This window comes from Mya arenaria, chromosome 14 (assembly GCF_026914265.1).
Source record: "Mya arenaria isolate MELC-2E11 chromosome 14, ASM2691426v1".
Lineage (NCBI taxonomy): Eukaryota > Metazoa > Mollusca > Bivalvia > Myida > Myidae > Mya > Mya arenaria.
Window position 1 is genome coordinate 19762667 of NC_069135.1, and position 15872 is coordinate 19778538.

Below are 15872 nucleotides of genomic sequence, written 5' to 3' on the forward strand. Positions count from 1 at the left end.
ATTTTACTCTTTGATACTAAAATCGCAGAAATTAAAAAAAACAAAACTGGTACAGTCCAAAACTGACAACAAAACCTCACGCCCACAAGGACTTATACACGAAATACTGATAACCTTTAAGCATTTTGTTGAATCCTGTTACTAAAACTATTTAAAATGATGGACTTCATAGACAATATTTGAGCATATATCAACATTTGTTGAAGGGTTACAACCGTCAGTATCTTAGTTTTAACAATCCTAATGAATTTCCATCCTTTATTTAGGCATACAAAACAAGGCATCTTACAAAAACATGAGAGAGTCCCTTTAACTATGTTAATGAACATCAAGACATGATAACTTTTACAAATATATTCACTGATATAAAGACATAATTTTACAAATGATTCAATGATTTATTTAAGTCAAATTCATGTATATGTTCATGTACAAATATCGGCATGGGAACAAAACAGTACTGATCACTTTTATGTGTGTATTTGTACAAGATATCATTACAAAATACAAGGTGAACACATAATTTTAGTTCCATTAACACATGATTATAGTTCCATTAAACTGATAGTTCCACTAAGACCAACACTCTCCCTAATGGCCTTCCAATGCAGGAGGTTCACTCAAAATCAAACCAAATGTTTACGTTCATTTATCAAAACATTCCTGGCTGAAGCAAATCTCTCAGCTTTTTATCAAACAAGTCACTGTTCCTCCTTTCCTTCTTAATTTCTTCCTTAAGTGAAGCCATACCCTCAACAAGCGATGGCTCATTCAGATACATCATAACTGGGTCATTATTGTAAATCTCCGACAGCCTTTCCCTCCTCTTCTTGCCATAAAGGCCTGACAAATCCTGCGGACCAAAGTCTGACTTCCTTCTTTTCGGCATAGGAATGTCATTCCTTTCGTAAACATCATCAAACATTGTTGACAAATCATTCTCAGACCTGTTGAAATACCCAGTTGCATCAAAGGCACCATCCATGCCTCCCATTGTGAAATCTCTTTCTTGTAAAGTTTGATCTTTGTTTACAAAGGCTGATGGTTCATCTAAACCGTACGTCTGCTTTGCAACGTCCCCACCATCGTTCAAAGCTTTCTCAAGATATTTCTGAAAATGATCAGACTTCCTTCTCTCTGACCTTATAGAAGAAAGAATCAAACTGGCTTTGTCTTTAGCCTCAAGCACCGTACTTGAGACTCTATTATGATCTTCAACAACAACTATTTCAACTTTCGTTCTTGATTCTCTGTGCTTCTGTTTCACTTTCTCAACTGCACAAAGTATAGAATCATCTACTGTTTGAGTTTCTAAAAATAAACACAAATAGATAAACAAATTAGGACATTTTGTTCAATACAATATACAAACAAACAATATGAATTAACTATAATTTTTTAGCAAGCAATATTTATGCGAAAAGCTACAGGAACAAGCTCAGTAGCAAAAAGTTTAAACAAAACCTGCTTTAAAGGCACTGAGTAAACGCCAAAGACATAGAACATAAAATCACAAACAAGAAACATGCAAGTTAACACATTGTTATATATTTATTGAAACATATGTAGTTTTATTCCAAAACAATTGTATTGAAGGAAATATTTCTGAATTAAATGTACAGTATAGTTACATGAAAAAGGCAGCAATTTGATATTGACCGGTAAGAGTGACCTTGACTTTCAGGTAAGAGTGTGAATTCTATGCACAATTCTATGCACAATTCACCTTCCAATACTCTGTAAATTTTGATCCAAATTCCAATCAAGTTTTAAAGTTACAGATGAAACACAATAGTAACAGCTGGGCAAACAGTGGCACTGCTATATGCCTCCCTCCGGAGAAAGGTCAATAGAAAACCTACCTAGAACCACCTTCTCAGCCTCCTGATACTTCCAATCTAGAGGAGGGTCGAAGAATTCTTCCAACACCTTCTTGATGTACACCACCTTTAACTCCTTGTCCATCTGCAAGAAACCAAGTGTACAATTGTGAATTTATCTTATCAGATAGAGGTGAAATCAAGTTAAGAGCACAGACTGTGAACATCTTTCTATTATATTGTATTCATTTCGGATATTGAAGTTATTTTCTTTTTGAAGTCTCTTGAAGTTTTAGAACTACTTCGTAAATGTACAGTTACCATCGTATTTATTATTTATGCCAACTTCAAATGTAACATTTCCATGAAATATTTAGTAAGTAGATCATGTAAGCAGAATCTAATTCATCATCTTCTGTGGATACACTGAAAACAAAAGCAATAGAAAAATCCTGCATATCAAATAATAATAGTAATGTGTTCTTCCTTAAGACACATTTAAGTGTTTTAACAATAATGAAACGGAAACTACTGGGATTTTAGTCGAACATTGTAGTCAAACATTAAATGAATACCCTGTTTAAGACTATTATGGCCTAACAGACAATAAACGAGAGATACACAATCGGTTAATTGTTTAGAACTTGTTTTGAATTAACAACATTGTTAACACCATCGTTGTTAACTTTCCAACTGTTAGCTGCTCTGAAAGTTAAGTGGATACACTTGTGAACTGAGGTATTTCTAGCAAGTTTTGAGACAGTTACTTTAGCTGTACTTGTTTATATTTAACTATGTGAGCACATAATCAAACATTTCACATTCAAAAGTTAACAACAATGTTGTCAATCATGTTATTTACTTAACAAAGTTTTGAACAATTGTCTCAAAACAACGAACTAAACACGCATCCTCTCTATATACTCTTATTAACCAATTTCAATATAAATTAGTTAGTTGGAGAAACAAATACACTTTTAGATCACTAATGCCTAACTGATGCTAAATGAGAGACACAATGTCACAAAATAAATTAATTCACCTGATCTGATAACACGTCAGGGTCCCTAAAATCCATCGTGTCAAGCTTATAGTCAATAAACAAGGACACCACATGGCCCCAGGGAACGTTGGCGTATGTTGGTTGACATTGTTCCTCCCCCTCCAACAAGTAGCATGTCATCTCAAAGTCTTCCTCTACCTTGTGAAGAAGGCCTTCCAACCTGGAATAAGTTTTATCAACTGCAATGATACAATGGAAACTACAGGGACAAGCGTGGTAAAAAGAACCTTGGTTGCTACCTATCTTGAACTGCCTATACTTATTATGGACAAGAGCGATGCAAAGTAAACGTCTGTCTGCTTCTTTGAGTTTATTTGAATTTGAGTAAGGGGCATAATCAACAATAATTAAAGCCAGAGTGATGGGTCTTGCTACTTATTTTTGTACTGTCACTTGTAACATGTAATAATCTTCATCTGAATATCATAGATGTTTTTTATAATTGCCTTATTCTGCATCACACTGCCAACAACAGCACCATGGCTATGAAAAATGAGAATGGTTGTATTTCATCCATGGTATTAATGATCAAGTTAAAGTGCATAATTAAAAGGCAACTGTTTGATCTATTTTGTTATTTTACTTAGACCGCCAGACAACGCCTATTTACATCCATCATTACTAAGTATCCACAAAAATCTTCTATCAGGGAATAAGTGTTTTACTAGATGGCGATTGTCTGCTGTATGGCAGATGCTGTAGAACTGCAGTACATGAAAAATGTGCAAAACACATGGAATTGGCATTTGTTCATTAATGAATGAATATTCAAGCCATATACATGTTTGTAATAAAACAAAATTTAAATGCTTTTCGTTTACATAATGATGTACAATTAGGCTATGGTTTCAGTAATAGCCTAAAAAATGAGGCAGTGAACAGAATTTACTTTTAAAAGAAGTGGCAAGGAATGACATCAGCATTACGTTACCACCACAAGATAAGACTGCAAGCGATTCTGCAGCCTCTTTGATCATACATGCCATATCCACTGGTAGGGATAAAATCATCAGGAATTTTGACCCATACCCCAGTGGGACATTGGTGCCTAGCCTATTATCAACATAAGACTTGTCTCTTTACCTTGAACACAGCTTAATTCGAGCTCCACACACATCACTCCCAGCAATGTTGTTGACATATGCCCATATATCTTTCTTTAGGTCACACCACTCCTCTGAGAGTTCATCCAATGGAAAAAATGGATGCAAAGCAAGGGAAGCAATCTGTCCATGAACATATTCGAAGTGATCTTCCTTGTTCCAATGGCTTGCTGGTAGAGCTGTAAAATAAGGTATTGGTAAGTGTATTCAGTAAGAGAAACTGTTCTACAAATGTTACACAGAAGGGATAATATACAAGTTCTTATCTGATGTTCTTCGTATAATTTTTATTGCTGGTGAAGGAAAAAGCGATTTTTTTTGTTTTATATGTTTTTTATCAACTGTTTCTTTCTCAAAAATTTGTTCTTTCAAGAAAAAGAAGGGCTTTGATCTGGAAACCTAGTTTAGAAGACAAATCAACAAATTAAAGAAGGAATTGGCCATTGACATTCATAAGGTAATATCCTTGTCAGTGTAGTTAGACTCAGTCCAGTCCACTTGTACTTTGAGGAATGTGATAAAAAAAAGTGAAGAAATCTGCGCAAGTCAGCCTTAGGAAAATATCTATTTTTACTTTTATAGATTTTTTTTGTATTTGTTTCATCCATTCAAACCTTTGTGAAGTATCTGTTTATTGAACTGTGTCAGTGTTAAAATAATTAATGGTATCACAATTTTATAATGTCGCAAAATTGGCCCAAACCAAAAATCACATGAAAGAACCTTTGGTTATTTAAGTAATCTCCAGTGAACTGATAACATTTGTAACTCAGAGTAAATCAACAGCAAACAAGTCACTCTTACCTGCCTCTCGACCCTGAGCAAACTCGGAGACAGGCCAGGAAACGTCGTACAATTCAGCAAAGGTTACAATCTCACATAAGTACTGAACAACATAGTTGTACAGTTCTAGCAGACTGTTGGGATCCTTCGAAAACAAAAGTATGACTGTTAATTCAATTTATGATATGTATCACATGTTAGTCTGGATAGAAAAATCTGATACGAGGCCATGAAGCATGCTGGAGGGTCAGATTTTCAGAACCAGACAGGAAGCACATGATAGATTTTTTTCTTTTTACTTGCATACATTTAATTTTGCATTTGTGCAAAAAATTGACATACATAACGCATTTTTAGGCATTAACGCAAAAAAATGTGAGATGTTGTTTACAGACATTATGACCAGTAGTAAGTTTAGTTCATCAGTCAACGTAGAATATAAGTATCCTCCATGGCCGAAAGTGTAAGATAGGTTCATTCCGACCCGAGCGTAGAGTGTTTTACGGAAACGAGGTTTACCGAGTTTCCACAAAACACACTGCGAGAGGGTCGGGATGAACCTATTTTACACGAGCGGCTATGGTAGATGCTTTTTCTCCCACCTCAGTTTAACAAAATTAAGTAAAAATGTACTTTATGCTGGACCTCTTTTGTGCTTAGTGAAAATAATTGCGTAAGGATATGCGATAATTCATGGTTGTCATGGATATGCGCGCAGTGTTATGTTAATAGTCAAATCGGTCTTTAAACAGTTCTAAGAAGAGTGAAGCATTATTTTTTGAAAAGTGCGTGAAAACTGTTTTATGGTGACATTTTAAGTGAGAAAAAATTAATTAGCATTCTAAATATGACCACAAGACAAGGTTTCCATGATGCTACAGACGACAGTCTTCAACAAGGGAGGTAATTACAATATCGCAACCATAAAAAAGGAGTTCCATAAGGGCATTTTATCTTCGCCCGTGGTCAAGATAAGAATTTCTAGCATGGTTAAATTATTGGATCTACTTATCTGAGGTGGGAGAAAAATATGTCTAAAACTAATGTTTTTGATGGTTATTGAAAGTGTTGTAAATTCAATTAGTCTTTATTGAAATGACTTAATGTTTTTATCATAAACTATACAGAAAAAACAACCAGCAAGTAGTGGCCTGATGTAGCATGTGACTCATCTAGCATGGGAGATGCCAGAAAGAATTTTCCAGCATGGCTAAATTCACAGGATATGCCCGCTTTGCAAGAAAAATTGAATTTTCGTTCAATGCTGCATGCAGTTTAAGCTTTTGATGACAAAAATCTCCATTTCTATTTAAATATGACAAATATAAAATGCCTGTTTAGTCTGATAAAAAGTTTTCAACTGAGGAGTATAAACAGAATTTGGCAAACAAAACTTTTGACTTTCATGATTACAGATATTGATCTGCTTGCTTTCTGAAAACCTATACAGTCAAACCCTGTTTGCTCAAACTCCCAGGGACGAGCAAATATACCTTGAGCCTCAGAACATTCCAGCCAAGCGGGAATGTTTAACTTCCGTTTAAGGAAATTGATCCTTTACATCTAGTTTGAGCCAAGGAATTCGAGCCAAGCTAATTCGAGCCAAAGGGTGGCGACTGTACTAAAGGATTTATTTTGAAAATGGCACTTTTTCCCTATGAACATCTTTAAAAATAAATGAAATAATAAACTACTAGCTTGTATAAAATCATTGCAGATATTTACCTGCTCTAAATAACCAAGCACTTTTCTTTGTTTTGCGTTGTTTTGTACTGGTGTGTAATAAAACTTTAGAAGAGCCTTTTCAAGGAAGTCCCGGAGATATGTCACTTCAAGCTCTGGCGGTGGTTGGCATTTCTCTGCAAGCCATTGCAAATGGACACAGAGCTGCAATGGAAATTAAGTTTGTTTGTTCATGTCTATTCAAGATATCAGCTCAAAACCCGGCCCAAAATTCCTCGTTAACATTTTCACTGGGTAGGTCCATGATTGATCTCAGTGAAGAGTGTATCAGTTTCCAAACGTCAGAAGAAAACTTGAGTGGCAATACTAGCAACAGGCAAAGTAACAAGAGGCCCAAAAGGGCCTATGCTCTACTGGCATGGCTTTTGTGGTCATATCAATCCAGAGCATGTATGTATGGGTAAAAGGCAACAGACATATAGTTAATGTTTTGTGTTTGGGTTACCTGAACACGTAGCACGTTCAACATCTGAGCCCAGAAAGTATTGTAAGCAGATTAGTTGCATGAACTATTTTAATATGTGCCAAGTAAAAGTCATCTGACAAAAAAAAATGCTTTCAAAACTGTACTCATAGTAAAAATTTCTGTAGTTTTAAAAGTTAAAAAAAGTTGGTCAAAAGGTCAAAGTCAAGGGCATCCTAGGACAACATTGATCAATTTGAACAAACATTCACAATCAATTGTGCTAAGATGGATGCATGAACACACAAAAAGATTTTCAAACCTTTCCAGATTTATGTTTACCAAACCTGTGAACCCTGGGTGTGGCCAGTAATGACACCGGGTGCATAACTTAAACATTCACAACCAATTTTGTTAAGATGAATGCACAAACAACAGAACTTAAAGCTAAACAATGGCCCTTGGGCTTTCAACAAGAACAAGGCAGAGTAATTCACAAAATCAACTTCAGAAGCAAAAAGCAAATTGTCTCTCAAAATCCTAGACTTGCAAATTGTCTCCCTTAACTCTAGACTTGAATATACATGTACATGTAAACTTGGCTAAATATAGAATTTGCTCATGCAGATCTGGCTAAAAATAGAAAGCATTTCTTTAAAACTTTCATGGCTCATAATCTAGGCATTCATGGGCGGATCTGGTTTTCGAAAGGAACCGAGCTCTAATGGATATCTAGATACTGTACAAGTTTCATCGAGATACGATCAAAACTGAAGACTGTATCGTGTTCACAACCAATTGTTTACACAATAGCATTTTTTTATACTATCAAGGGCCATAATCTAGGCATGCATGGGCGGATCTGAGATACAATCAAAACTGAAGACTGTATCGTGTTCACAAGCAATTGTTTACAGACGCACGGATGCACATACTACGTACACAATACCATCGCATAAGCTCTTCTGGCCTTTGGCCAGTAGAGCTAAAAACCAAAAATAACCAGTCAATATTTTTTATAAGTTAAGAAAAAATGAATATATATATTTTTTATTTTTTTTGTTTGTTCCCCAGAACAATTTCATCGGCTGACAAATCACATCCCTAAAATTCTTCATACCAGTACTTTGAAAACTTTTTTTGAAATTGCTGTAACAGTAACAGATTCTCTCTCTTATGATGATTTTCTGTGAATATAGCTCTAAGTTAATAGATAACTCCATACAAGGATATTAGAAATGAGTCTTGTACAGACAAATGGACTTTTGATGCAATATTCTTGACAATACGTTTTTCAGAACATTCACCTTTTCACTGACTGATGGATCAACAACATCAATTTGTTCTGGCAGTTCCTCATGAGTTTCCAACAAAAAGATTTCCACATCAAACGAATCATCCAATGACAAGAGCTGTGACACTTCATTGCAAGACAGTTTCTGATTTGCTGCTGCTGTTAGGACAACAAGCAATGGGAATTGGCCTTTTGGTTTTACTGCCAGAATTGACTGGATTCTGTCCCTCTGTTCTCTCCAGTAGGTCTATAAGAAATATTAATTTTGATTGTAGGTCAAATTTAAAACTTACTTTTGTTTGTTTCAGCCTAAAATTTATTCAGTGATTAACCTTGAGTCAGTGCTTATTTTCTCCAAATAAAGTTTTTTGAGTAGGAAAGTTTTCCTGAGATGAGACACAATTTTATTAAGGAGTGTGATACAATAAAGGTTGTTGTTACTGATTTGAAAAAATGTAATAGTTTCACAATACAAAAATCAAGCTTATGGTAATTTTCGATTCTTATAATAGTTTTTATCTTCTTATGATGATAATCAAGAAATTAAAATAACTGTACATTATATACCATACAGCTGTTGGTAGAAATTTAAAAGTTAATAACATAAGCCATATAATTATGGTTATATATAATATACAGTTAAGACAGAACACATACAGAATCATCTTTATCCCTTTTGTTGAATGCAGGAAGAACAAACATGGCTGCACTTGTCCCAAGCAAGCTGCGGTCCTCTTCCAAGACACTGACATCATCTTTGTCTAGTTGTCCATACAGTGTTCGAACACAGATTCCAACAGACCTGTTATCTTTGCCAAGATTCAGGCTCCTTCTATACAAACTGATCACATTTCCCTGAAGTTAAAAATATAGTACAGTATACAAACTGTTCTACTTTTCATGAAGTAAGTAAAAATGTATTACAGTATACAAACTGATCACATTTCCCTGAAGTAGGTAAGAAATGTATTACAGTATACAAACTGATCACATTTCCCTGAAGTAAGTCAGAAATGTATTACAGTATACGAACTGATCACATTTCCCTGAAGTAGGTAAGAAATGTATTACAGTATACAAACTGATCACATTTCCCTGAAGTAGGTAAGAAATGTATTACAGTATACAAACTGATCACATTTCCCTGAAGTAAGTCAGAAATGTATTACAGTATACAAACTGATCACATTTCCCTGAAGTAAGTCAGAAATGTATTACAGTATACAAACTGATCACATTTCCCTGAAGTAAGTCAGAAATGTATTACAGTATGCAAACTGATCACATTTCCCTGAAGTAGGTAAGAAATGTATTACAGAATAAAAACTGATCACATTTCCTTGAAGTAAGTCGGAAATGTATTACAGTATGCAAACTGATTACATTTCCCTGAAGTAAGTCAGAAATGTATAACAGTATGCAAACTGATCACATTTCCCTGAAGTAGGTCAGAAATGTATTACAGTATGCAAACTGATCACATTTCCCTGAAGTAGGTCAGAAATGTACAGTGAAACTGCGTTCCCTCAAACAAGCGGTCGTTCGAGAACCGGCGTTCCTTCGAGGTCGGAGCTTGGTCCCAAACTTTTTTCCTTCTATTTTCATATAAAATATACCCATGCTGCCTCGAAACCAAATTATGTCGAGCAGTCGAGCAATATCCTCGGTCCCAAGTACACAAATCGTGCACAAAACCTTATGGCTCCCTTGAGGACATAATTTCACACTTGTTTCCCAAACCCGTGTTCCAAAATAAACAAACAATTGCTAGGCGTTAAAATTGCAATGACAGTAATGTTGAAAGGCAATTTGATAAGGTGTGAAAAACCGTTTTTCACTGTTAACGCATGACCAATATTAGTTGATATGGGCATTTGAGATAATAATTATGAGAAGTTAATAACGAGAAGTTAACGCTTTAGATGTGGTCAGAAGGTTCTTTGAATTCACTGCCGATGCTGACCGTGATCTTCAGACGCTCTGTACGCTGTCACTTCATTTTAGGATTGAACAGTTTCGCAAAACCAACAAGATGCGCCAATCAACAATCGGTGATTTTGCGAAACTTAAATCTGACTAATGCCACAATATGTACTGTCATTCAAATATTGGTTGTTACGAAAATGTGCTGTTTTGTTAAAATAAACATTTCTATTTATTATTTTTTCTTTTGCGTTTTACATTTAGTTTACGTCAACATTTGAACATATTAGCCATTTCCACAACGCAACACATAATCGGTGTCTAAGTAAACAGTCTGTTTGACGACTTCAAACTTAAAATACACTGAAAAACTGGAAAATTGAAAATCGGGTCGTTCGAAACATCGGTTCCCTCGAGGTTTTGGCTCAGTCCCTGGCGACCTCGAGCGATCACAGTTTTACTGTATTACAGTATGCAAACTGATCACATTTCCCTGAAGTAGGTTAGAAATGTATTACAGAATAAAATCTGATCACATTTCCCTGAAAGAAGTCAGAAATGTATTACAGTATGCAAATTTAAGCCCGAAATTAACCTGTAAGGAGCAGCAATGATATCTCAATTTTCTTTCAAGACATTTCACTCTGCAGAATATCTCGGAGCAATCTGAAACCAGCCCTAGAAGATTGACATAAAGGGATATTCTAAACAGGTCAACTCATACTACAATATAATTAACTAGGAAGTATTTAACAATGGCTAGTGTCAATTATACTGTCTCGCTATTGAGCTAGCTTTTATAGCCCCATGGTAGAGTACAAGCCTATAGTGCCAGTGGTCGTCGGTGTGATACCCACCAAATGTAATAGAAGTTTGAGTAGTCTGTTACACATATCTAAGTTAATGAAGAATAATATTTCGAAATTATTAAATATCAGTATTACAATCACCTTTATGCTGCTATGATCTGCGGGAGGCATTCCTTTGCTGCATTTACTAATAAGCCATTTGCACAGGTGTTTCGTTGCCATGTCAACTGAAGAAGAGGTGGTGCTTGTTTCAACGTCTGGACAACACAGCAACAGCTTCCAGAAGATGGACCGTGACTTTCTATCTCCTAGATTAAATTTAGAAATATTAGAATGTAATGTATAAAAAATCTGGGGGTTTTTTTCTTTCATAATTGCTTGATCAAGAATTTGCACAGTGATGCATTTACATATAACCGCTTAACTTTGGCAGTTTATGTTTGCTGGAAACTAATCACTGAAGGTAATGGTCAACAAACAATCCTAGAATAGTGGGGTTCATGAATCACTAGTGTTTTATCATTATCATTCCAAAGTCACAGTAAATTAGTTGTTGTTGATACAAAAACATATATGAACATAAAAAACCACCCCTCAAGTGAAAAAACATTTTTGCTTACTTCTCAATTCTGTAAATGTGAACTTTAATTGCTTAACGCTAGTAGCATGTTTTCTTGCTATTTTAAACAAATAATAAGGGATAATATCTTTTATCACGTAATAATGTGTCTACTTGCTATCATATGTGCATTGAAATTTATTATTTTATTAAATTAAACAAGAGGCACATCAGTGCCTGTGCTCCAATGGCCAAAAGGTTCAAGCAAAGACCACCTAACGAACATTTTCGTCAAGTTTCATAGAAATACAATCATCAATTTTTGAGGAGAAGTTATTTAAAAAAATTTTTACTTTAATAGCTCTGGCTGCCATGTTGTGCAGTGGACCGAAATGATTTGGGCAATTTGAGTAAAGGAGCACCAAACAAACATTTCTGTCAAGTTTTATCGAAAAAAGTTCATCGGTTTCGACGACAAGGCGTATAAAGTTTTTTTTATTTTTTAGCTCTGGCAGCCATGGTGTGCAGTGGACTGGAACCATTTAACAAATTTTGGTTAATGACCACCCAAGGAACATTTCTGTCAAGTTTCATCAAAATCTGATCATCGGTTTCTGAGGAGAAGTCGTTTATAAGGTTTTTCTATTTTTACCTCTGGGGGCCATCTTGTGCAGTGGACCGAAACCATTGAAGCAAATTTGATAAAGGACCATCCAAGGAACATTTCTATTAAGTTTCATCAAAATCTGATCATCGGTTTCTGAGAAGATGTTCTTTAAAGGTTTTTCTATTTTTTTGCCCTGGCAGCCATGTTGTGCAGCGGACCGGAACCATTTGAGCAATTTTGGTTAAGGACCACCCAAGGAACAATTCTGTCAAGTTTCATCAAAATCTGCCTATCCGTTTCAGAGGAGATGTCGTTTAAAGATTTTGCTATTTTAGCTGTGGCGGCCATATTGTGCAATGGACCAGAACCATTTGAGCAATTTTAATAAAGGACCACCCAAGGAACATTACTGTCAAGTTTCATCAAAATCTGCCGAACCGTTTCAGAGGAGATGTTGTTTAAAGATTTTGCTATTTTTAGCTCTGGCGGCCATATTGTGCAATGGACCGGAACCATTTGAGCAATTTTGGTAAAGGACCACCAAAGGAACATTCCTGTGAAGTTTTGTCAAAATCCGCTTATCAGTTTCAGAGGAGATGTCGTTTAAAGTAAAAGTTTACGCACGCACGCACGCACTCACGACGGACAATCTGTGACGACATAAGCTCCATGGCCTTCGGCCAGTGGAGCTAAAAATGGTTACCAGTAAACCAAAACCAAACCTGGTTTAAACGGGGTTTTCCTAGCCAGGATTTTCCCCACAATTCGTGGCAGATCAAGAGGTTGCCAGGCGTTATTCTGCAGAAGTCTCCGATACAGTGAATGCACCAAAACCTGGGTCATAGCCTGCTCTCTCTGTTTCTCAATCTCAACAGCAGAGTTAATGGTCAGCTTTGCTTTTTGGTTCACATAGAACTGCCTGTTAGCAACCTTTGGGTCATCTACAGCAATAAGGCCTCGGACCTGAAAATATGTAGTAGTGTTGGGAATCGGTTCCAGTTTGACTATCGATAATCGTTTGCCTTTAAGTAACCGATTATCGATTGTACAATCGGTTTGTGATAATACCTAAATTTTAGTTTTATTCTTGTATAATAACTCATAATCCTTAACTATGCTTATGTTATGTGTATGTTTGAAGTTATTTAGTGTTGTTTTTGCAGTAGGGCCATTCTGTTAACAATAACAACTGAACACTTCCAAATGTATAAATGAACTAGAAGGAGAAAATTGGCGGAAATTTACCAAACGCAAATAACAAGAGGGTTAAATGATCAATTATGAGCAAATACAATCAAGTGCCGCAAATTTCAGGACAAACTAATCAATTTTCGATTATAATGGCTCATCGGAATATCACTAATATGTAAGCAGATTTCTGATGACCCAGAACCCTACAATTCATTTGAGATTGGGGCTAACAACCCTCAAAATGGCAGGAAAAAAAACAAGGCTGTATTACCAATATTACATATCAGTCTCAATTCCAGATACCAATAGGTTGAGGTCAACATAAGGGTTACGAGTTGAGTTCCAGGGCCTGATTTCTAAAAACTACTTTAGATCAATATAATACAACTAAGTTGAGCTCACTTTTTTTGTTGACATACTTAAAATTGTAATTATCTTATTGAAAATTTTAATAAACTATTTTCCATAAATCAAGCTAAGTATTTTAGCTAATTGAAATAAATTACCCAAGCTTAATAAGTTTCGAGAAATTGGGACCAGTTGTCGCATTTCTATAAAAAGAATACAATGGAAACCACACAAACAAGCCCAATAGTAATTTTTAATTGCCAAACAGCCTGTTAATGACTAAAAGACTCTAAACCAGAGAAGCACATAGTCGGAAAATAGCTCTGCGAGCTTTATGTATATATCCGATGTGAAATAAATTTTCTTGTAACTTGTCAGAAGCCTCAATTGTTAATGATCTATATTAACTGACCTGTTCTGAGTAGCCCTGCATGTTAGGAGCACAAGGAAACTCCTCCATTGCTCGTTTCAGTTTGGTCACAGCCTTGTATTCTTTCTTCCATCTCTGCAAGAATCTTCCAGCACGACTTAGCTTAATAAGCTCTGGAATGTGATCATTTACAAAAGTAAACAAATGAAGTTCATTGAAAGTTATATAGTCAACCATTTATCTTGATATTTCATTACTGGTGATGTAAAAAGTGTCAGGTATGCATAGCCCAGCTTTTCCTTCTTGAGCACTTCCGCAGTCTTAACTAATTATTTGACAGATATTATTGGAAATCGTGTATAAAGAACAAAAATAATTGAGCTTTTCAAACTTTTACAAGGAAACCACCTTTTGAACAGTCTCAGACTTAAACTGCTCTTTTAATACTTTAAGTGTATTTTGCCCTTCTGTATGATCGAACTTCCAGAATGTATTGAACTAATTCTTTATACCGTTGTGACTACAATAACTACACTGTTCTTTGAATATAGTAATGACCCCTAGAGTTTTAGACCAGCAAGATTTTTATTTTCCAATTAAAAAGCCGAATTTTTAATTTTAAAAACATCTTGCAGGACGAAAATACTACAGGTGATAAATCTATTTAAAGAACAGTGTAGTTATTGTAATGCTTGATGAATATAAAATATAATATTTTACAAAAACAAATTCCATTTACCTTCAAACTCAGCCAGTTGCTTTATACGCTGTCTTACATCTGATTCAAACACATCTTCTGCCACCTCCTCAATCATATCTGACACAACCTGAGCAACCATCTGCTGGCTAATGTCAACAGTCACTCTTTCAATAGACTCTTTCCGCAGCTGGGCCTTTACATCTCTGAAACAAATAGTCAAAAACTTGTTTACCATCGATTTTTTAAATATATACAAACATAACTCTCTGGGAACATAAATTATAGGTACTTTGAACAGCTTTCAGCAAATGTCAAATGCAATCCCAATTACCGATATATATCATTTATTTCCCAATAACATCATCAGAAATGTTTCCCTCAGCCTTAACAAACATTGTTTGAAGAATTCCACAAAATCACATTTATAACATAATATAGAGAAATTGAGGTATAATATGTTCTAGAAGTAATGCTTAAGACCATTAACATAGAAAGCATAACTTTCAAACCTAATTTCAATGGTGGCCAGGTTCAAAACCTCTTGATCTACAAGGTCATATATAACATCGTCTGCAAGCATGACAGCCACTCTATCTTTCCTCTCTTGTAGTTGCTTCTGTAAAGCTTTCCTTAACTCATCCTCAGCCTCCCCTAACACATCTTCTGAGAGAGCCCTGGAATTCACCAAAATACAAAATGAGGTTCAGAGAGCTGACAAACAAGGTCATTTATTACTTTATCTGCAAACTCTATATTTTCCTTCTGTAAAAATCACCTTAACTCAACCTCAGCCTCCCCTTACACATCTTCCGAGAGGTCCCTGTAAACTACAAAATACATAATGAAATTCCGAAATCTGACCTATTAGTCAACAAGGTCTTACATAACATAATCTGCAAACATTATAACAACTTAAATTTTTCCTTGTTTAACGCTTTCCTTAACTCATTCTCAACATCACCTAACACATTTTCTGAGACTATTCTGGAATAAGGAAACATATAATGTATTTTGGGGAATTGAAAATGAAAGAGTTCGAAATGAAACTAAAAATAACCAATTCAAGAACCTTCAGAGTCGGTCCTGTGAGGGTACAATTACCCTGTTGACTGTTATGCTAAGCAATTTCTAACTCAAAGGGACAGAATATATTTAA

At 35.4% G+C, this 15872-nt stretch overlaps 1 protein-coding gene across 1 annotated transcript in view; it reads right to left on the reverse strand.

Annotated features, from left to right (window-relative positions):
- Positions 1-292: 292 nt before the first annotated feature.
- Positions 293-15872, reverse strand: part of LOC128217426 (germinal-center associated nuclear protein-like) — a 46824-nt gene continuing 31244 nt past the window's right edge. Inside the window, exons 19-31 of the mRNA XM_052924573.1 lie at positions 15226-15390; positions 14756-14919; positions 14059-14189; positions 12830-13070; positions 11083-11249; positions 8867-9064; positions 8223-8456; positions 6495-6656; positions 4791-4914; positions 3967-4165; positions 2863-3043; positions 1863-1965; positions 293-1311 (exon numbers count right to left, since the gene is read on the reverse strand). Of these exons, the coding sequence (XP_052780533.1) occupies positions 653-1311; positions 1863-1965; positions 2863-3043; positions 3967-4165; positions 4791-4914; positions 6495-6656; positions 8223-8456; positions 8867-9064; positions 11083-11249; positions 12830-13070; positions 14059-14189; positions 14756-14919; positions 15226-15390 (2728 nt within the window). The 3' untranslated portion in view covers positions 293-652. The remainder of the gene's footprint in view (positions 1312-1862; positions 1966-2862; positions 3044-3966; positions 4166-4790; positions 4915-6494; positions 6657-8222; positions 8457-8866; positions 9065-11082; positions 11250-12829; positions 13071-14058; positions 14190-14755; positions 14920-15225; positions 15391-15872) is intronic.